Source organism: Equus asinus, chromosome 5 (genome assembly GCF_041296235.1).
Source record: "Equus asinus isolate D_3611 breed Donkey chromosome 5, EquAss-T2T_v2, whole genome shotgun sequence".
NCBI classification, from domain to species: Eukaryota; Metazoa; Chordata; class Mammalia; order Perissodactyla; family Equidae; genus Equus; species Equus asinus.
Genome location: NC_091794.1, coordinates 57,492,825 through 57,515,169, shown reverse-complemented (window position 1 = coordinate 57,515,169; position 22,345 = coordinate 57,492,825). Strand labels below are relative to the sequence as shown.

Here is a 22,345-nt window from a genome sequence, read left to right as displayed (position 1 = left end):
CTCAAAAAAGAAAAAAAGAAAACCAGTGCTTAAATGTCTCCAAAAGTCAAATAGATTTGTCAGTCCAGTTTACCTCTCTACGTAACACTTTCAGTTTTCTTTATGTTAAACTTTATGACTCATTTCCACTAGGTGTGTTTTTAGTTGAAATGGACTCTTTTGGTTTGACGGCCATCAGATTGTCTTTTAAGCTCTGATAACATTTCTTGTAATAGTTCTTTGAAATTTCTCACTTTATTTTCCTCCCTGGAGTTTCTGTTATTCAAATGTTGGCCTTACTGGCCTAAAACTTGGTCTTTCTTTGTAATCCTTTGGTCTTTTTTCCTGGGTTCCTGGATATTTCCTTTTCTTTATCTTCCAATCTTTGTATTGATTTTTTTCCAGCAGTAATATTTTTAAGTTCCAGACTCTTTAATGTTCTTGATGCATTTTGTTCTTGAATTTTTCTGAAAGTTTGATAATTTTTTTTTTTTAATTTCTTTCTGTTCCCTGATTTGTCTTTGGTTTTTTCCTGGAGTCAGTTTGTTGTGTAACTTGGTCTTTGGCTTTCATATGTCAGGCTTTCATCAAATGTCTACTGAGCTTTAATATTTCATTAGTTTATTCAGAAGCTGTTTATTAGGTGTCAGGTCTGTGCCAGTCTGCTTTTGGTGTTGGGGATCTGGCAGTGAATGAGAGAGACAAAAACCTCTGTCTTAGGGAATTTTTATTTTAATTGGAGGGGAAGGTGTGGAGTAGGCAAGGAACAAGATAAGTAAGTATAAATTCTGGGGAGGAAAAAACCAGGAAGGGGATAAGACTGGCACAAGGAAGAGTTGCAATTTAAAATAGAGTTGTTGCGGAGGCCTCACTGATGAGGTGACATTTGACTAAACAGTAAAGGCCAGTAAGGGAGGGAGCTGTGCAGAAATCTGGAGAAGAGCATTGTGGGTAGAGAAAAGAAGTGTAGAGGCCAGAGGCAGGAGCATACCTGTGTGGTTAGAGCGGAGCGGGGAGGGGAAAAATAGTTGGGGATGAAGCCAGAGAAGTCATGGAAAGCCAGAGTAGGTCAGGCCTTGTAGGCCCTTGTAAGGACTGGTTTTTACTCTGAATGTAATGGGCATAGAGGATATAAGGTGGAGTACAGAGATGAATGATTTACGATTTATCAGGATCCCTCTGGCAGCTGTGTTTAGAATAGATGTGACGGGGTTGGGGGCTAGGATGGAAGGTGGGAATATTTAGATTTTTTTATTTTTCCTTTTTCTCCCCAAAACCCCCCAGTACATGGTTGTGTATTTTTAGTTGTGGGTCCTTCCAGTTGTGGCATGTGGGATGCTGCCTTAGCATGGCTTGGCGAGCAGTGCCATGTCCGTGACCAGGATTTGAACTGGTGAAACCCTGGGCCACCGAAGCGGAACACGCGAACTTAACCACTTGGTCACTGGGCAGCCCCGGAGGTGATGAGAAGTGGACAGATTCTGGATCTGTTTTGAAGGTGGTAGGATTTAGTGATGAAGCTGGATGGGTTTATTGAGACGGAAGGGAGTTGCTGTTATTGAGGTAGGAAAGGCTTCAAGAGGAGCAGGTCAAGGCGGGAGAGATCAGAGGTCATCTCAAAGTGTTGCTTAGATGGCTGTTAGATATGGAAGTAGGAATACTGAGTTGGCAGCTAGGTAAATAAACAAGAGAGTGGTCTGGACTGGAGATAATGAATTTGAGATATAGATGGTATTTAAAGCTATGAAACTGAATAAGATATCCTAGAGTGTATTGATAGAGAAGGGAAGAAATTTGAGGACTGAATCCTGGGGTCTTTAATGATAAAAGTTTAAGAAATCAGCAAAGGACACTGAAAAGGAGCTGCTAGTGAGGTAGGTGAAAAATTAGGTGAGTGTGGTGTCTTGGAAGGCAAAGGAAGCATTTTACAAACGGAGTGACTGGCTGTGTGATTTGCAGCTGATGGGTCAAGTAGTGAGTTCTGTAGGTTTAGCAATGTAGAGATGGTTGGTGACTTTGAACAATTTCTTTAGTGGTGGAGGTAAAGACCTGATTTGAATGGAAATGAGAGAATAGGAGGACAGGAATTGGATGCAGCAAGTGTAGATAATTCTTTTGAGATTTGCTGCAAAGGGAAACAAAGAAATGGGTTAGTGGATGGAGAGAAATAAGGAGAAGGGACACATTTCTTAAGATGGGAGGCATTACAGTATATTTGTAAGCTACTTGGGAAAGAGTACAGAGGGAAAGATTTGTGAAACTGCAGAGGGAATAATTGGCTGGGGGATGTCCTTGAGGAGTGGAAAAGAGACAGAATATAGCATACTAGTGGAAGAGCATGTTTGTTTGTTCATTCAGCAAATATTCGGCACTTACTCTCTGCCAAGCACCATTTTGGGAGCCTGAAATATTTCATGGAACAAAACAGATCTCTGCTCTCTAATGGGGCATTCTAGAGGTTGCTCTTGATAGGCACATGGACAGCTCATCTGTGGTAACAGATGTGGTAAGTGGGAGCGTCTGGAGAATCTCTTCTGATTGCTTTTTTTATTGAGGGGACAGAAGCATGGGCAGTAGCTATGAGGGAAAAGCTACTATTAGATGTTTCAGGAGAGAGGAGAAGGTATGAAATAGTCCTCTAGGAGAGTAGGAGAGAGAATTTTTCCAGAATGATGATGTATGGTTGCTGGGCAGTGCTAAGGGTTACTGTTACAAATTTAAAGACTAACATGGTGTGTATTGATTTTTCTAGGCCCATCAGCTGCACAGGTAAGCCGTAGAGCAGGCAAGAACATTGGATTTAACCAAGGTTATGATTTAGCCAAGTGACTAAGGTGAAATGAGAGAGGGACCAAGGGAATTGAGTGTGTGAGTGGGAATGATTTTGATGACTGATCTTGAGATTAAGCTGGGATAGTATGGAAGTGAGTACATAACGGGGGATGAGGGATGATGAAAAGTCCGTAGAATGAATAGATTTTAGGTTGCAGTGGGTTGAAGGGTTTCTGGTGCCCAGGAACTGGAGAAAATGAGCTGGAAAAATGGGAGATGGTAGCCAGGGAGTGAGGGGTTTGGAATTGAGATTTTGGAGAGATTTCACTTATTGATAATAAAAAGGGTATTGAGTAGCTGAGATAGGAAAGAGGACGGGATCTTGAGGGGAAAGGAATTCAAAGAATGGAAAGGCCGTGGTATTGTGGGGATTGTCTGTGAGGAGATTGAAATCACGAAGTGTTAATATTATTGTTGGAAAGAGTGACAGGGAGCCAGGAGCTAAAGTCTTTGAGAAATGAGAGCAGGTGGCCCAAAGATTAACAGATGACTATAACAAAGAGAGGTGGGTGGCATAGCCTGAAGACTTCAGGTTCAAAGCTGGATGTATTTAAGGAGGAGGCAGGGAGAATGATTTACAGCTAGCAATTAAGAGCAAGGAGGGTGCCTGTCTGGCTCCTGGTCCAGTGATAGGAAGAAAATGAGAAAAAAAAAATCACTTATTACTTTAATTAGCCACAGGGGAAGCAGTGTATATAATCAGGACATCTAAAAGGTGGAGGGAATGTTCAACAAAGAAATTGAGGATTTAGGAGGTTTTATTGTTAGTGAATATTGAGTTCCAGAGGGCACAGTAAAAGGGTTTCAGGATTTGGGGACAGAATGGGGAGTGTGTGGAACCATGTGGAGATGGGAGTGTGGGAGATGAGGGATGGCTGAGGTGTCTGGGACTGTGGTAAAGAAGGATAAAGGGTCCAGTAGGGTTGGTTAGTCCTGCTTGGTTGAGGACAGATAGAGTGGGGAGGCTTTGTTGGGGAATGGTGAAGTAGATGTCCAGGGTCCTCTCTCCATTACTGCAAATGGGGCTTGGAGGCTGAGGGAAGGACAGGTTTAGATAGTGCCCGTGGGCCTTCCTCTTGACCCCTGCAGGTGGAGATTGCACCCTAAGAAGCTGCCTGTCACCTTTGTACCTGGTGTGGCTTGTTGACTACTAGGCTTTGTTTTAGGGGGGTAAGTCATATGAGGAGGGTTTTCCTCTAGAGTGCTGCATCTACACCAGCTGGTCTAGTTCTCAACAGATGCGACTTGATAAAATTATTGTCTGCCCACTGATGTCTCCCAAATCTGTCATCTACAGTTCAGATTTCTCCATAGAGCTTCAGACCAAATGTGGATCATACTATCTGCTGAAAAACTTCACTTGGATGTCTCATAGATAAATCCTCTTAAACTCAAATGTCTGAAACCAAATGCAGCATCTTCTTCCCATCAAAACTGTTCTTTATTTGTGTTAGAAAAATAGTATCACCTAGATGCCCAAGCTGGAATCTATTGAGCATCATTCCAGAATCTCCTTTTCCTTCTTCCCATGTCCTGTAATCATTAAATCCTATAGATTTTATGTCCTAAATAGCTCTTGGATCTTTCCACTTCTGTTATTTCCAGAGCCTCTCAGTCACTTAGAATTCCTGCCCAAGTTATTGAAACAACCTCCATTCTTCTTCCCCCACCCCTTTCCTCAAAACACCCATTTTAGCCATATTGAGCTGCGTTCAGTTCCTCACATATAGCTGACTGTTTTTGGCGGCCTCCTATCCTGCTGATTTAGCAGTGAATTACCATTGTGGATTCAGTATTCAGTGCATGAGACAAACTCTAAGGAATGTTTATTCCTTTTTGTTTTTTTAAGTCACATGTGGCAAGAGTAATCCAAGTATATACTTTTTTCCCCCAGTAATTTTATTGAGATCATAATGGTTTATAACATTGTATAATTTTAGGTATACATTGTATTTATCAATCTCTTCATTGTGCTCACCACCGTTAGTCTAATTTTTGTCTGTCACTGTTCATTTGTGCCCCTTAACCCCTTTTGCTCACCCCCTTCCCCTCCGGTAACCACTGATCTGTTCTCTTTATCCATGCATGTGTATCTTCCACATATGAGTGAAATTATGCAGCATTTGTCTTTCTCTGTCTGACTTATTTCACTTAAGATCATACCCTCAAGGTCCATGCTTGTTGTTGCAAATGGGATGATTTCGTCTCTTTATGGCTGAGTACTATTCCATTTGTATATACCACATCATCTTTATCCAGTCATCTGTAGAAGGGCACTTAGATTGCTTCCATGTCTTGGCTATTGTGAATAGCGCTACAGTAAACATGGGATGCATAAATCTCTGGATCATTGATTTCAAATTCTTTGGATAAATACCCAGTAGTGGGATAGCTGGATCATATGATATTTCTATTTTTAATTTTTTGAGAAATCTCCATACTGTTTTTTTTTTGGTGGCTGCACCAGGTTGCATTCTCACCAGCAGTGCATGAGGGTTCCCTTTTCTCCACATTGTCTCCAACATTTGTTGTTTTCTGTCTTGGTAATTATAGCTATTATGACTGGTGTAAGGTGATATTGCATTGCAGTTTTGAATTGCATTTCCCTAATAATTAGTGATACTGAACATCATTTCATGTGCCTATTGGCCAACTGCATATCTTTGGGAAAATGTCTGTTTATATCCTCTGCCCACTTTTTGATCGACTGGTTTGTTTTTTTGTTGTTGAGTTGTGTGAGTTCTTTATATTTTTTGGAGATCAACCCCTGGTCAAATAAATGATTTGCAAATATTTTCTCCCAGTTGGTGGGTTGTCTTTTCATTTTGTTCGTGTTTTCCTTTGCTTTGCAGAAGGTTTTTAGTCTGATGTAGTCCCATTTGCTAAACTTTTTCTTCTGTTTCTCTTGCCTGAGTAGACATGGTATTTGAAAAGATGCTGCCAAGACCAATGTCAAATAGTGTGCTGCCTATATTTTCTTGTAGGGGTTTTATGGTTTTAGGTCTTACATCCAAGTCTTTAATCCATTTTGAGTTAATTTTTGTGTATGGTGTAAGATACTGGTCTTTCATTCTGTTGCATGTGACTGTCTAGTTTTCCCAACACCATTTATTGAAGAGACTTTCCTTTCTCAATTGTATCTTCTTGTCTCCTTTGTTGGAGATTAACTGTCCTTAGATGTGTGGTTTTATTTCTGGGCTTTCAAATCTGTTCTATTGATCTGTGTGTCTGTTTTTGTGCCAGTACCATGTTGGTTTGATTACTATAGCTTTGTAGTATATTTTGAAGTCAGCGATTGTGATGCCTCCAGCTTTGTTCTTTTTTCTCAGGATTGCTTTGGCTATTCAGGTCTTTTGTTGTTCCTTATAAATGTTAGGATTCTTTGTTCTATTTCCATGAAGAATGCTACTGAGATTCTGATTGGGATTGCATTGAATCTGTAGATTGCTTTAGGTAGTAGGGACATTTTAACATATCCATGTTCTTCCGACCCATGAGCATGGAATATCTTTCCATTTCTTTATGTCTTCTTCAATTTCTTTCAATGTCTTATCGTTTTCAGTGTAAAGGTCTTTCACCTCTTTGCTTAAGTTTATTGCTAGGTATTTTATTCTTATTGTTGTGATTGTATTCTTGATTTCTCTTTCTGCTAGTTCATTGTTAGTGTATAGAAATGCAGCTGAGTTTTGTAAATTGATTTTATACCCTGCAACTTTGCTGTAGTTGTTGATTATTTCTAATACTTTTCTGTAAAGAGTGAGAACTTCACTTATTCCTTTCCAATTTGGATTCCTTTTATTTCTTTTTCTTGTCTAATTGCTCTGGCCAATACCTCTAGTACTACGTTGAATAGGAGTGGCGAGATTGGGCACCCTTGTCTTGTTCCTGTTCTCAGAGGGATGGCTTTCAGTTTTTCACCATTAAGTATGATGTTTGCTGTGGGTTTGTCATATATGGCCTTTATCATGTTGAGGTACTTTCCTCCTATACCCATTTTATTCAGAGTTTTTATCATAAGTGAATGTTGGAGCTTGTCAAATGCTTTTTCTGCATCTATTGAGATGATCATGTGATTTTTATTCCTCATTTTGTTAATGTGGTATATCACATTGATTGATTTGCAGATGTTGAACCATCTCTACATCCCTGGAATAAATCCCACTTGATCGTGGTGTATGATCTTTTTAATGTATTGCTTTATTCAGTTTGCCAACATTTTGTTGAGGATTTTTGCATCTGTGTTCATCAGCAATATTGGCCTGTAATTTTCCTTCTTTATGCTGTCTTTGCCTGGTTTTGGTATCAGGGTAATGTTGGCCTCATAGAATGAGTTAGGAAGTGTTCGTCTTCTTCAATTTTTTGGAGCAGTTTGAGAAGGATACATATTGAGTTGTCTTTGAAGGTTTGGTAGAATTCTCCAGAGAAGCATTCTGGTCCTGGACTTTTGTGTTTTGGGAGGATTTTGATTCCTGTTTCGATTTCTTGGTTTCTTCATGATTGGTCTATTCAGATTCTCTGTTTCTTCTTGATTCAGTTTTGGGAGGTTGTTTGAATCCAAGATCCAAGAATTTACTCATTTCTTCTAGGTTATCCAGTTTGTTGGCATATACTTTTTCATAGTATTCTCTATAATCCTTTGTGTTTCTACAGTTTCTGTTTTATTTTCTCCACTATCATTTCTAATTTTATTTATTTGAGCCCCCTCTCTCTTTTTCTTGGTGAGTCTAGCTAAGGGTTTGTCAGTTTTTTTATCTTCTCAAAGAACCAGCTCTTAGTTTCATTAATCCTTTCTACTGTTTTTTTTAGTCTTTATTTTATTTATTTCTGCTCTGATTTTTATTTCCCTCCTTTTCCTGACTTTGGGCTTTGTTTGTTCTTTTTCTAGTGCTGTTAGGTGCAGTTTAAGGTTACTTATTTGAGATTTTTCTTGTTTGTTGAGGTGGGTCTGTATTCCTATGAATTTCCTTCTTATGACTGCTTTTGTTGCATCCCGTAAGAGTTGGTATGTTGTATTTTCATTTTCATTTGTCTCCAGATATTTTTAAATTTCTCTTTTGTGGTTGTTCAGTAGCATGTTGTTTAGCCTCCACATATTTCTAACTTTCCCAGTTTCTTTCTTGTAGTTGATGTCTAGTTTCATAGCATTGTGGTCGGAAAAGATGCTTGAGATGATTTCAGTCTTAAATTTATTGAGGCTTGCCTTGTTTCCCAGCATAAGGTTTATCTTTGAGAATGATCCATGTGCGCTTGTTTGTGTATTCTGCTGTTTTTGGATGGAATGCTCTCTATATATCTCTTAAGTCTATCTGATCAAGTGTTTCGTTTAAATCTACTATTTACTTGTTGCCTTTTTGTCTGGATGATCCGTCCACTGATGTGAGTGGGGTATTGAGGTCCCCTACTATTGTTGTGTTGCTGTTGATTTCTCCCTTTACATCTGTTAAAATTTTCTTTATGTACTTTGGTGCCCGTTTGTTAGGTGTGTATATATTAATAAGTGTTATGTCCTCTTGGTGGAATATCCCTTTCATCATTATATACTGCACCTCTTTGTCTCCCATTGTCTTTTTTAACTTGAAGTCTGCTTTGTCTGATAACAGCAACATCTGCTTTCTTTTGTTTGCCATTAGCTTGGAGTATCATCTTCCCTGTCTTCACTCTCAGTCTCTGTTTGTCTTGAGAGCTGAGATGTGTTTCCTGGAGGCAGCATATTGTTGAATCTTGTTTTTTAATCCATCCAGCTACTCTGTGTCTTTTGATTGGGAAATTCAACTCATTTACGTTTAGAGTGATTATGGATATTTGAGGGCTTAATATTGCTATGTTATCTCTTGTTCTTTGGTTTTATGTTTCCATTGTTTCTCTTCCTTTGTATTTCTGGCTGCCATTTCATTTTGGTGGTTCTCTGAGGAGGTTTTCTCAGTTTTCTCAATTTTTGTGAATTGTAGCTCTACTCTAATTTTTTGTTTAGTGGTTACCGTGACATTTGTATAAAAGATCTCATAGATGAAATAGTCTATTTTTTCATAGTCTCTTATCTCCATTAACCTAAGCAGGTTCCATCTCTTTCACCTTCCTGAGTTATTGTTGTTAGAAATTATTCTGTTTTGTTTTTGTTTTTGAGGAAGATTAGCGGTGAGCTAACATCTGCTGCCAGTCCTCCTCTTTGCTGAGGAAGACTGGCCCTGAGCTAACATCCGTGCCCATCTTCCTCTACTTTATATGTGGGACGCCTAGCACAGCATGGCTTGCCAAGTGGTGCCATGTCCGCACCCGGGATCCGAACTGGCAAACCCTGGGCCGCCAAAGCAAAACGTGCGGACTTAACTGCTGCGCCACCGTGCTGGTCCCAGAAATAATTCTGTTTTTAATGTTGTGAGTTTGTGACTAATTTGAAGTATTTATAGTTACTTTTGAGGCTTTCTTTCCCTCCAAGTATATACTTTTGCTCATGCGATTTCTAGTAGATGATGAGGTTGCCAGGTCTTTGTTTTCTTCTGGAAAGTATAATTTCCATTCAAAAAACAGTGCACTTTTTTTTTAGGGAAAAATGTTTTTTTCCTATGCAAATATTTTACTTTTTGCTTGAATTATTCCAGTTGTATTAAAATAGTCATCAGATTGTCCTTATTCGCGATTTTTGTTGTTGTATCTCTGCTGATAAATCTTTTTTTTTATTGGTAGTGTTGGGTAGTGATGTTAATCACAGATTCCTTAAGCATCTTATGAAATCCATTTACCAATGAATTGTTCTTTCATCTTTTTTCTCCTCAGATTGGAACTTATGTTGCTTCTTGTTTGTGTTTTGTTGAAGGTACGGCTTGTAGATGCTGCCTTTGTTTGGACTGAGCCCCATTCTAAGAGACTTAAAGTTAAACTAACTATTCAGAAAGAGGTAAGCTATATGTAATTTTCTCAGCATGGTTAAAGTGTAGGGAGTGCACATGAGGGGCTGTTGGTGCAAATGAGTGGCTATTGGTAGGTTGGCTTCAACAGCTTAAAAGGAAAAGAATGCACTCTTAATTTTAACCCTTTGTTTGCAGAAGCTATTGCTCATGGTTAGTGGGCTAAGATAATCTTTTCAGTTAGTTTCTTTAGGAAAAAGATTGAAGTAAAAACGTGAGCTAAGGCAGTGCTTCTCAAACTTGGCTGATCATCATGACTCACAGTAACTGAACCAAACTGGGTTCAACTAGATATGAGTTGGAATCTATATGTTTAAAAAGCTTCCCAGGTGATTTCTGATGATTAAGCTATGTATTGGGAACAATTAAGTTAAGGATTGTTTTCTTTTTTGAGAGTTTTTTTTTTTTGTCTTATTTTTTTTTTTGAGGATGAATTTTACACATAGACACACACACATAGATATCAAAATTCTTCAAAGAATATTCTTACAACCTCTTCAGCTAAAGGTAAATTTGAAATGTTAATCTAATAGATCCTGCAAATTAAACCTGTATGTCTTTCTTGAAATAGTATAACTTATGACTTTAAATATAACTGATTTATTGTTGATGTCTTCAAAGCATTTATGGAAAAATATTTTAAGTTAAATATTAAAGCATCTTCTTCTCTTTTATTTTGGTGAGGAAGATTGGCCCCGAGCTAACTTCTGTTGCCAATCTTCCTCTTTTTGCTTGAGGAAGATTGTTCCTGAGCTAACATTTGTGCCAGTCTTCCTCTGTTTTGTATGTGGGATGCTGCCACAGTGTGGCTTGACGAGTGGTGCTAGGTCCACACCAAGGATCCGAACCAGTGAACCCCCGGCCGCCGAAGCAGAGTGTGTAAACTTAACCACTCTGCCACTGGGCTGGCCACTAAAGCATCTTCTTTTAAGAAAAATATTTGTTGTTAAACAGAAAGGAAAGAATGAAGGAGTGTGATTGTTTTCTTTATCAGGTGATGAATGGTGCTATCCTTCAGCAAGTGTTTGTGGTGGATTATGTTGTTCAGCCCCAAATGTGTGGAGATTGCCATAGAGTAGAAGCTAAGGATTTCTGGAAGACTGTGGTTCAAGTCCGGCAAAAGGTAATGAGAGAATGATGATGAGTGATTCCTCCATCTTGTATTTTATCTGTGTCAGTCATAAATAGCTGGTAAAACCTCCTCCTTTCCCTTCTGTGCAGATCCTTCGGTACCAGGGGTGGTGTAGGTGTATGGAGTGTCTCCCTGTAGAAATAGGTGACTGTAGGCTTTCAGATAACCTCAAAGACTGTTCAGTGTGCTGTGTCTATTGACGGCCTTTCTTTCCATTTCACCTATTAATCTAATAATGCACTTGTGTTTAGACTTTGCACAAAAAAACTTTCTACTATCTGGAACAGTTGATTTTGAAATATGGAATGCATCAGAATACACTTCGTATCAAAGAGATTCATGGTGAGTTAAAATTTAAAAGCATTTGAAGTGATGTTAGAATTTTATTTCAGCTGACCTGTGGAGCGTTTTTTCCTGTACTGTCCGAAAGAACTTTCTGTTAGAGAGAAAAAAAATCTTAGTTCTTTTGCACTGTCCAGTATGGTAGCCACTAGCTGTGTGTGGCTATTGAATACTTGAAAGGTGACCAGTGCTACAAAGGAACTGAATTTTTAATTTTTTTCTATTTTAATTTAAATTTACACCAAGTAGCTGCCGATTGAGTAAACCAATATGTAGCTACGTTAATGGAAAGTAAAATGCTATGATAGAAAGGTCATTAAAAACTTGTTTTATGCAGAGATCAGTTTCTGACTGGAAGAAAATTATTTTTGACATCTGTAAGTTCTTTTGTAATATTTTTGTTTTTTAGATGGCTAGAGGCATCTGTGATGCATACATTAAATCAGAAGCCTAAACTCAGTAATAATAAACAGTGATGTACAAATGATTTAACTAGATTTCTTGAAGATGGAATTAAAAAATTTTGCATTTAGTTTTATAATGGCTTCTTAGAGTGTGTTATATCTCAGCATTTACTGTTGATGTACCACACTTATACATGCTAGTGATGGATGAATATATCTTTAAATAATAGTAGAAAACATAAATATTCTTTAGCAAACTCTTAAGTTTCTTGCTAAAGTTTAATATTTTTAGATGGTGCTTGCTACTGGTGGACATGTATGTTATTTTCCTAGTCTCTAAAGAACAGGTTTAGAGAGAGCTGTTCTTGAAGGAATGACCAAATTCTTATATTACACTCCTTATTTTTTATTTTTGTTTTTTGATGAGGAAGATTGGCCCTGAGCTAATGCCTGTTGCCAATCCTCTTTTTGCTTGAGGAAGATTGTCAGTGAGCTAACATCCACTCTAGTCTTCCTCTGTTTTGTATGTGGGTCACTGCCACAGCATGGCTTGATGAGTGGTGTAGGTCTGTGCCCAGGATCCGAACCCACGAACCCTGGGCTGCCAAAGTGGAACATGCTGAACTTGACCACTATGCCACCTGGGGGACAGCCCCTATATTCCTTATTTTAAAACTGAGTTCTGGGGCTGGCCCTGTGGCTGAGTGGTTAAGTTTGCATGCTCCACTTTGGTGGTTCAGGGTTTCACTGGTTCAGATCCTGGGCACGGATATGGCACCGCTCATTAAGCCATGCTGAGGCGGCATCCCACGTGCCACACCTAGAAGGACCCAGAACTAAAAATATACAACTATGTACTGGAGGTATTTGGGGGAAAAAAGGAAAAAAATAAAACTAAAAATTTGTTTCTTTTAAAAGAAAACAAAACATAAAACCTGAGTTTCCCTGTTAACTTATTGATCTGTTAATTCGTTTATCTTGTATGTCTTGGCCAAAGTGCTCAGAAGTTGGTCTTGGGTCCTTAAATAGGGGGAAAGTGATTATCAGTTATGTCACCTGGAGAAAATCTTTTCTGACCTGAGTGCATTACCAGTACGTATAAGGTTAACAGTCTAAATTGGTGAAACACAGTTTAGTGAATACTTCTTGTAGGTACCTTGCTGCCTGTTTGAAGTAGTACCTGGTTGTGTGTGGTTAGCCACCAGGCAAAAATACACTCTTGTTCTGAGTAACTTTGTTTTGAGTAACACTTTTGGGATTAAGGAGATTCAAATATTCTAGCTAAGGAAGCAAAACACTAAATACTCACACAGTATATACTCACACAGAATTTTTTTTTTGTAGCAAAGACTTGCATACATTCTGGGATATAAGTTTGTAGTCACTTTCAAAACCAAAAATGTTACAAGTTTAGCAACCTTTTTTTTCTTCCAGAGGAATCAATCTCTTTTCTTCCCCCTACTGGTTCTTGGTTTGATTTAAATGAATCTTTTGTTTGGTTGGTTATTTGTGACTTTGTTTTTAAAATCATAATAATCGTAAAAATTTAAACATAGAAGCATGTATAAAGGACTGCTATGTCCCATTTGTATGCTTGTTATCCCCAGAGGTAGCCCTTAAAACAAGATAGTACAATATGTGCTCTGTATGTAAATCGTTAGTGTTGGTTTCCCCCATATTTGGGATCGTTCTGTAATATTCTGTGACTGCCATCTTACGTAGTATATTTGGAAACATTTCCGTGTCATTGCGTATAGTCCTATTTCATTATTTTTAACCAGTGTGTGTGTATTCATTAATTAATGTATATTTATTTAGTTATTCCTTATTGATTGGCTTACAAGATGTTCCATTTTTTTACTGCTACAAACGGCATTGTAATAAATATCCTATGCATATTCAGTGATTTTTCTGTGAGATTGAGTTCAGGAATTGAACTTACTAGGCAAAAGTATGAAAATATTCAGTTTTTATATGTATTGCTAGGTTGTCTTCCAAAATCATGTTAGTTTACGGTCCCATCACTTGTGAGAGTTTCCATTTTCCACACACTTGCCAACAGTGCATAAGATTGTATTGGCCTTTCTAAGTTTTGCTGTTCTAACGTTAGAAGAAAATAATGGCATCTGGTTTTAATTTGCATTTTCTTGATTACTAACGAGGGTTAACATTTTTATATGTGTATTAGCCATAATGTTTATCTCTAATGTGAATTGTCTGTTCTTCATGTATCTGTTTTTTCCTCATTTATTTTGTGTCTTATTCAAGATATTGATCTCATTATGTGTGTGCGCATAGAGAGAGCGGGCCAGCATGCGTTTGAGCATGAGCCTGAGAGAGCAGATACTTTATAGTTACGTCTTTTATCATTTGAATTTTTCATTTCATAGTTATGTAGCTGTGGTTTATGACTTTTGTGTCTTACATAGGACAGTTTTCTATACTCCCAAGATTATTTTTAAAAAAGTAAATTATAGTTTTTGTTTTACTTTTCGATCTTTAATCTTACCTGGTAGGAGTTTTTCCCAGAAGGTTAGCTTGCATTATCTCAATACCTGTCTGCTGAATAGTTTATCCTTTCCCCACTGAGTTGAAATATCTCCTTGTATGTACTAAATTCGTTTATATACATGGTTCACCTCTGGCTTATTTTGTCTTACTGTTTCTGCATACTTTGTAAATTATGCTTTATGATATGTGTTCCCTTACTAGTATTTTTGCAAAACTTGGTTGATACTGAGTAAGAGCATGGATTCTGGAACCAAATTTTTTGGATTTGACTCTGTCCCACCAGTTTTTTGTTGTGTGACCTTAGGCAAGTTAATTAACTTCTCTGAGCCTCAGTTTTCCCATCAATAAAATAGGATGATGATAGCACCTACCTCATAGAATTATTAGTACCATGCTTGGCTCATAATCATGTTTATTCAGTTCTTTTCTCTACTTCAGTGGCATTTTATAGTTTTCCTCATAAGTATTTTGAGTATTTCTTGTTGGTTTTTTGGCTATTCTATACTGTTTGTTCTTGTGGATGGCAACTTTTTTCATCAGATTTTCTAATTGATTAATTGGAAAGCTCTTGATTTTATATATTGATCTTTCTGAAATTTCTTAATATCACTCATAGTTTCAGTTGATATTCTTTATTTTCTAGGCAAACAGTTATCTGCAAACAATTGATAGTTTTATTTCTTCTTTTGCAGTATTTTGTCCCTTGTCTTTTCCTTTCTCTTTTTCTATTTGGCTAGGAGTGGCGAATAGCATTGAGTGGTAAGGTATCAGGCGTTATCATGTTTCTATGTTTCACCCCTAAGTATAGTATTTGAGATTTTTGTTTGATATGAATGCATATGTAATTATGTACATATTTAAGCTGTTCTATCCAGTCTTGCTATCAGTTATGTTAGTGACATTGAAAGAGTTGGAAAGTTTACTCTCTTTCTACCTAGTGTTTATCAGCCTCTTAAAGTTTTCTGAGAACTTGCCTGTTAAGCCATCCTGTTTGGTATGGGGCGAGGAGTAAAGGTTTTTCAATTTCTTTTATTAGGATATTAGTCTCTCAGATATTCTATTTCTTGAATCAATTTTAATAGCGTTTTCCAAAGAAATAAACCATTTCATCTAGCTTTTCACATTTGTGGCATAAAATTGAATGTAGTATGTATATATATATATATCATAATGTTAACTCTCATCCTTAACTATGTTATGTCCTCTTTATTGTTCTAATGTCTTTTCTCATCTTCCCTCACCACCCCATCAGGGCTGCCAAAGTTTTGTCTATTGTGTTAGTTTTTTCAAAGAACTAGCTTTAGTTTTATCAGGAAAGTCTTAGTTTTTCCTTTTTCTTAATTTTTGCTTTTATTACTAATTCCTTCTACTTTTTAAAAATTTACTTTTTTAGTGAGATATGATTGACATATAACATTCTGTTAGTTTCAGGTGTACAACATAATGATTCAATATTTGTATATGTTCTTAAATGATCGCCACAGTAATTGTAGTTACCATCACCATACATAGTTACAAACATTTTTTTTCCTCTACTTTCTTTAGTTTTATTTGAATTAATTGAAAGCTTAGTTTGTTTCTTTCAGTTTCTAATAAATATGCTTAAGGTTACAGATTTTCTTCTGAGTACCATATTGACTCTAGGTGGTATTTATGGCTACCTTTATCCACTAGCCATTGCTATTTCTTTTATTCTCAGCAAACATCTCAGCTATTTTATTGTCTTGAGTACATACCTAGGTGTAGAATTGCTGAGTATATGGTAAATTTATGTTTATCTTTTTAAGAAACTGCCAGACTGTTTCCAAAGTGGCTGTACCATTTTACATTCCCGTCAGCAATGTTTGAGGGTTCCGGTTTCTACATATCTTCCCCAACACTTGTTATTGTCTCTTTTTGTTTATGGCTATTCCAGAGTGTGTTGTGAAGTGGCATCTCATCATGGTTTTAATTTGCATTTCCCTAATGACTAATGATGTTGATTATCTTTTCATGACCTTATTAGCCATTCTTGTATCTTTTTTTGGTGAAATAGCTATTCAAATCTTTTGCCCATTTTTCAGTTGGATTGTTTGTCTTATTAAGTTGTAAGAGTTCTTTTTAATATATTCTGGGTACAAACCCCTTATCGCATACATGATTTGCACATGCTTTTTCCTAGTCTATAGCCTGTCTTTTCATTTTCTTCATGGTATCTTTTTTTTTCCAGTTGTGGTAAGAATACTTAACATGAGATCTACCCTCTTAACAAATTTTTAAGTGTATAATACATTATTGTTGACTGTAAGTACAGTGTTGTACAGCGGATCTCTAGAGTTTACTCATCTTGCTTAACTGAAACTTTATGCTCATTAATTAGTAACTCCTCATTTCACCCTCCTCTAAACCCCTGGCAACCATAGTTCCACTCTTTGATGCTGTTAGATACTTTATGTAAGTGAAATTATGCAGAATTTGTCTTTCTGTGACTGGCTTATTTCACTTAGCCTAATGTCCTCAAAATTCATCTGTGTTGTTGCAGATTGTAGAATTTCTTTCCCTTTTAAGGATGAATAATATTCCATTGTATGTATATACCACATTTTATCCATTCATCTCCTGTGGAAACAACCTGAATGTCCGTCATTTTGGCTGTTGTGAATAGTGCTGCAATAAACATGGGATTGTGGGGCTGGCCTGGTGGCGCAGCGGTTAAGTTCGCACGTCCCACTTCTCGGCTGCCCGGGGTTCACCTGGTTCGGATCCCGGGTGCGGACATGGCACCACTTGGCAAAAGCCATGCTGTGGTAGGTGTCCCACGTATACAGTAGAGGAAGATGGCCATGAATGTTAGCTCAGGGCCAGTCTTCCTCATCAAAAAGAGGAGGATTGGCAGTAGTTAGCTCAGGGATAATCTTCCTCAAAACAAACAAAACAAAACAAAAAACCATGGGAATGTTAATAGCTCTTTGAGATCCTGATTTCAGTTCTTTTGGATAAATACCTAGAAGTGGGGTTATTGGATCACATTATGGTAGTTCTATTTTTAAATTTTTGAAGACCCTCCATGCTGTTTTCCATAGGGGCTGCACTATTTTGCGTTACGGGTTCCAGTTTCTCCCAATCCTCATCAATGCTTACCTTTCTTTTTTTTGATAATAGCCATCTTGACAGGTGTGAAGTGATATCTCATTGTGGTTTTGATTTGCATCTCCCTGAAGATTTGTGACATTGAAAATTTTTTATATACCTGTTGGCCATTGGTATGTCTTCTCTGGAGAAATGTCTATATAGTTCCTTTGCCCATTTTTTAATTGGGTTATTAAGTTTTTTGCTAGTGAGTTGTGGGAGTTCCTAATATATTTTGGAGATTAACCCCTTATCAGATATAGGGTTTGCAGATATTTTCTCCTATTCTGTAGGTTGCCTTTTCACTGTGTTGGTTGTTTCTTTTGCTGTGCGAAAGGTTTTTAGTTTGATGTGGTCCCAGTTTTTCATTTTTTTGCCTATGCTTTTGGTGTCATATTTATGAAATCATTGCTATGACATATGACATATCATTGATATGTCATGAAGCTTTTCCCCTGTATTTTCTTCCAAGAGTTAACATTTGAGTCTTGAATCTATTTTGAGTTGATTTTAGTATATGGTGTAAGACAAAGGTCCAATTTCATTCTTTTGCATGTGGATATCCAGTTTTCCCAGCGCCATTTGTTGAAGAAACTGTCCTTTCTCCACTGTGTATTCTTGGCACCCTTGTTGAAGATCAGTTGACCATAAATGTATAGATTGATTTCTGGGCTCTCTGTTTTGTTCCATTGGTCTGTAGGGCTGTTTTAATGTCAGTACTATACTGTTTTGATTACTGGAGCTTTGTAATATATTTTGAAATCAGGAAGTGTGATGCCTGCATTTAGTGGTGTCTTTTTGAATTGCAGAAGTTTTAAATTTTGAGAACCAATTTATCAGTTTTTTTCTTTTATCTGTCCTGCTTGGGTGTCATGTTTAAGAACTCTTGTCTAATCAATGTCACAAAGATTTTTCTCCTGTTTCTTTCAAATGTTTTATAGTTTTAGCTTTTACATTTATCTCTAACCTTTTTGGGTTAGTTTTTGTGCATGGGGTGAGATAAGGGTCTAAATTCATCTTTTTCCATGTGGATATCCTGTTTTCCCAGTGAAAAGACCATCCTTTCTCAATGAATTGCCTTGGATCCTCTGTCAAAGATGTATTGACAGTAAATGTGAGGGTTTATTTGTGGATTCTCAAGTCTGTTCAATAGGTCTGTTATCTATTCTTATGCCAGTACTACCCTGTCTTGATTGCTTAGAGTTGTCAAGTTTTGAAATTGGGAAGTGTAAGTTCCCAACTTCATTCATCTTCAAAATTGTTTTGGCTATTCTGAGTTATTTTAGTTTCCTAGTTAGCTGAGTTGTTTGGAAGAATATCTGTAAACATTTCTTAGTTAGGTTTGCTTTTAGTTATCCCTTTGTTGCTGATTTTTTAATGCTTCTGCATTGTGATTGGATAATATCTAGTAATTTCTACCATTTGGAATTTATTGAAGTGATTTTTTTTTTCTTTTTTTGCTGAAGAAGATTCACCCTGAGCTAGCATCTGTTGCCAAACTTCCTCTTTTTTCTTGAGGAAGATTATCCCTGAACTAACATCTGTGCCAGTGTTCCTCTATTTTCTGTGTGGGTCATTGCCACAGCATGGCTGATGAGTGGTATAGGCCTGCACCTGGGGTCCAAACCCACGAACCTGGGCCACCGAGTGGAATGTGCCAAACTTAACCACTATGCCACAGGGCCAGCCGTCTTGAGTTTTTTCTTTAATCCTAGTACATGATGATTTTATGAATGTTCTATAAGTTTTTGGAAATAATATATATTCTTTCTTAGGACCATGTTTTATAAACGCAATTAAATCAACCTTGATAGTTGGTTATTCAAGTTCTATGTATCCTTCTTATTTTTGGTCAGTTTAGTTATTTTGGTATTGATAGTCTTATACTAGTTCCCCACAATGATTGTGCATGTTTTAACATTTGTTAATTTCTTCTTTTCTTTTTAATAGTTTTTGTTTTCTGCATCTCAGTGCTGTGTTATTAGATGCATTCCTATTGTCTTTTTGGTAGATTGTTCCATTTAGTACATAAAATATCCTTCTTTGTTCTGTTTAGTGTTTTTCTCTCCCCCCTTGACCTTGACTTTTATTTTGTCTGAAATTAAAATTGTGAATCTTGTTTTCTTTTGTTAGCATTTGTCTATCCTTTTGTCACACAAGTCTTAAGTGATGTATTATCCCTAATCTGTTATGACTGCAGTGTAATATTTTTTATATTTTCCTAATAATTTGGTTGTTTATTTAATTTCTGATATAGTCATGTTAATTGAGGAAAATCTTATTTTGCAGAATTATTTTGATATGCTTTTTTTTTTTTTTAAAGATGGTCTGGATTTCTATTATTCCTCAAAACAACATGCTCAGAAGATGGTAGAATTTCTTCAATGTACAGTTCCCTGTAGGTATGTTGTGAACCATGGATGTGGATGTAGATCATATCCATTCTTCAGGCTTAGACAACTTCTCTTATGTTAAAACATTTAAAATTGTGGTAGGAATACTTACACAGTTGGCAAGGAGTTATTGGATTAGCCACCTTAAGAGTTAGCCAAACAGCATGTAAGGCTCTGGGGAGCTGGACCTCATCCTGTGATAATAAGCACTGTAGTACTTGAATTGAATTGAATCAATACATTGATTGAATGTATTTAAATAAGAGAAAAAGAGAGATGGGGGTAGAGGGTTTTGGGGAGAAGCTTCATGGAGGAGGAAGGACTTAAGCTCCTGAAATGGGAAATTGTCAAAGGTGGAGTTTCTGTTGAAAGGTGAGATTAGTGTGAACAAAGACTTGAGGTGGGCATTAGTGTGGCTTTTACTGGATACCATATATAGACGAGATAGGTCTGAACCAAGGGCACGTTTTAGAGGTTTTTGGTAGATAAAGGTGAAAATAGGTAGGGTGCAGTCAGATTGGTGAAGGTTTTGAAATGTAAGTGGATGAAATCAGGCTTCACCACGGCAGACATCAGGAATCTCAGACCTTGGACAGTGGTGATTTGATTTGATAAATAATCAATATTCTCCAAACTATTCGAGTAAGGACCTTTGCCTTTTTATTGCTATTAACTTTTTCTCTTAATAGATACAAAGCCTCACAGAGACTGATCTCTCAGGATATCCATAGTAACACGTACAATTACAAAAGCACTTTTTCTGTGGAAATTGTTCCAATATGCAAGGTACTTTTCCTCATTTAATTAATCCATGTCTATAAAAGAGTACAAGTAACTAATTAGTTTATATGTAATTATTAGCTCCTGGTTTCCTTTGGGATTGGTTAAAAATTTAGAATAACTTCCTTCTTAAATGATTTCTGACACATTCAGCCATGTTAAAATGATGTTAAAAAGGAGTCATGCTTAAAATTATAAATTGGCTTACCTTTCATTTTGGTGTACTAATTAAAAGACCTGGTTACAGTTCTTAATGTCCTTATTCCTTAAAATTTGTCATCCTAGTGGACACATGACAGTTCTCTGAAACTTTGAATATAGGAAATGACATTAAAATAAATATCTGTGAACCACTTTGTGGAATATGTGCAAACTGGATTTAGCATGGTGAAATTAGATAGTATTGTGGAAGTGAGATCATTTTTGTGATTTAAAAACAGTCTGAATAACACTTAAAATGTAGAATATCATTTCATTTAATTGTATTAAGGTAAAAACCCTACTTCAAAAATATAAATGAATTAAAATTCAACAAATATTTATTGAGGATCTACTGTATTAGAAGACTGTGTGTTAAGGATTATTTATCTAGAGGTCTTTGCCATATAGGAACTTATATGTCCATACTTAAATCACTAATAGATAAGTGCCATGATTTATTGTGAGCATTCTATATAAAGTTAATATCTGAGAACTTGGGTATATTTTACCTCTTCACATCTCATAATAGCTAGTGTAAGTCATATTGTCATTTTGAAGATGAGGAAATTGATGCTGAGGGAGGTGAGATGACTTGCCCAAAATTACATGACTACAAAATGATGAAGCCAGGATTTGTGCCTAAGTCTGTGACTCTAAAGCTTTAAAGCTGTCACTATTTTATGTTAGCACAGTACCAGAGATGAAATGATGGCTTAACACAGGGTCAGCAAACTTTTTCTGTAAAGGACTAGATAGTAGAGATTTTCAGCTTTCAGGCCATATAGTTTCTTTCGCAACTACTTAGCTCTGCTGTTGTTGCAAAAAGTAGCCATAGATAATAAGTAAACGAATGGCTGAGGCTGTGTGTCAGCAAAATTTTATTTACAGAAATGGGCAGTGGGCCTAATTTGTTCAGGGGTCATATTTTGCAGACCTGTGGATTAAAACAGTGAACATTTTCCTGGTGCAAGGCCTAGGAAATATGATTCTAGATGTGAGGGCATGTTTAGGCCTTGTGTATTAAGTGCTTTGAGGGATTCATACAAGTAACTGGATGAGTACACACTGTGGAGTATTTTCATTCATCTTTGGAGACTCTTATTAAGTTAAAAGTGAAGAGCCAGACTAGGTGCTATTAGGGATGCATAGAATGTGCCTTCAGTGGAGGAGCCTATGATCGTGAATAGATACAGCTTAAAATGTAACCCAGATCCTTTATATATATATATATATATATATATATTTATTCCTAGGGAAGATTAGCTCTGAACTAAAATCCGTCCCAGTCTTCCTCTACTTTATACGTGGGTCGCCACCACAGCATGGCTGACGAATGGTGTAGGTCTGTGCCTAGGATTCAAACCTGTGAACCTGGGCCACTGAAGTGGAGCATGCTGAACTTTACCACTACATCATGGCGCTGGCCCCCTTTTTATATTTTAATATAGTTTAAAAATAGATAACCATATGGCTGGTAGTTTCTCCCAATGTAGACTTAGAATATGTGCATTTTTGAGCATTAAATCTTCGATTCCATACTGGTACATGTAGCCATGAAAGAGAAACGTGGCTCCTCTGAAGTTTGGTTGTTTTGGAGGTACAAAGAAGTCACAAGTAGATTTGGAAAATCATTCTCCTCTTGATGTTTATAATCCTTGGCTTAGAACATGATAAGCAAACATTCACACTTCAATAAAATTGACATAAACTTCATAACTTGGCAAATAGGATCTGGTAAAATTTTCTTATAGCATTTTT

At 36.9% G+C, this 22,345-nt stretch overlaps 1 protein-coding gene across 3 annotated transcripts in view; it reads left to right on the top strand.

Moving 5' to 3' along the window:
• The window catches only part of NMD3 (NMD3 ribosome export adaptor), a 39,462-nt gene that overhangs the window by 4,156 nt on the left and 12,961 nt on the right, over nucleotides 1–22,345 (top strand). For 2 of the 3 annotated variants that reach the window (XM_014856810.3, XM_070509555.1), the window contains exons 5-9: nucleotides 9,626–9,706; nucleotides 10,711–10,839; nucleotides 11,100–11,190; nucleotides 19,537–19,615; nucleotides 20,296–20,392. In XM_014856810.3, the coding sequence (XP_014712296.1) occupies nucleotides 9,626–9,706; nucleotides 10,711–10,839; nucleotides 11,100–11,190; nucleotides 19,537–19,615; nucleotides 20,296–20,392 (477 nt within the window). Of the gene's footprint in view, nucleotides 1–9,585; nucleotides 9,707–10,710; nucleotides 10,840–11,099; nucleotides 11,191–19,536; nucleotides 19,616–20,295; nucleotides 20,393–22,345 lie in introns of all 3 variants that reach the window. The other variant, XM_044771023.2, reaches the window with a different exon arrangement.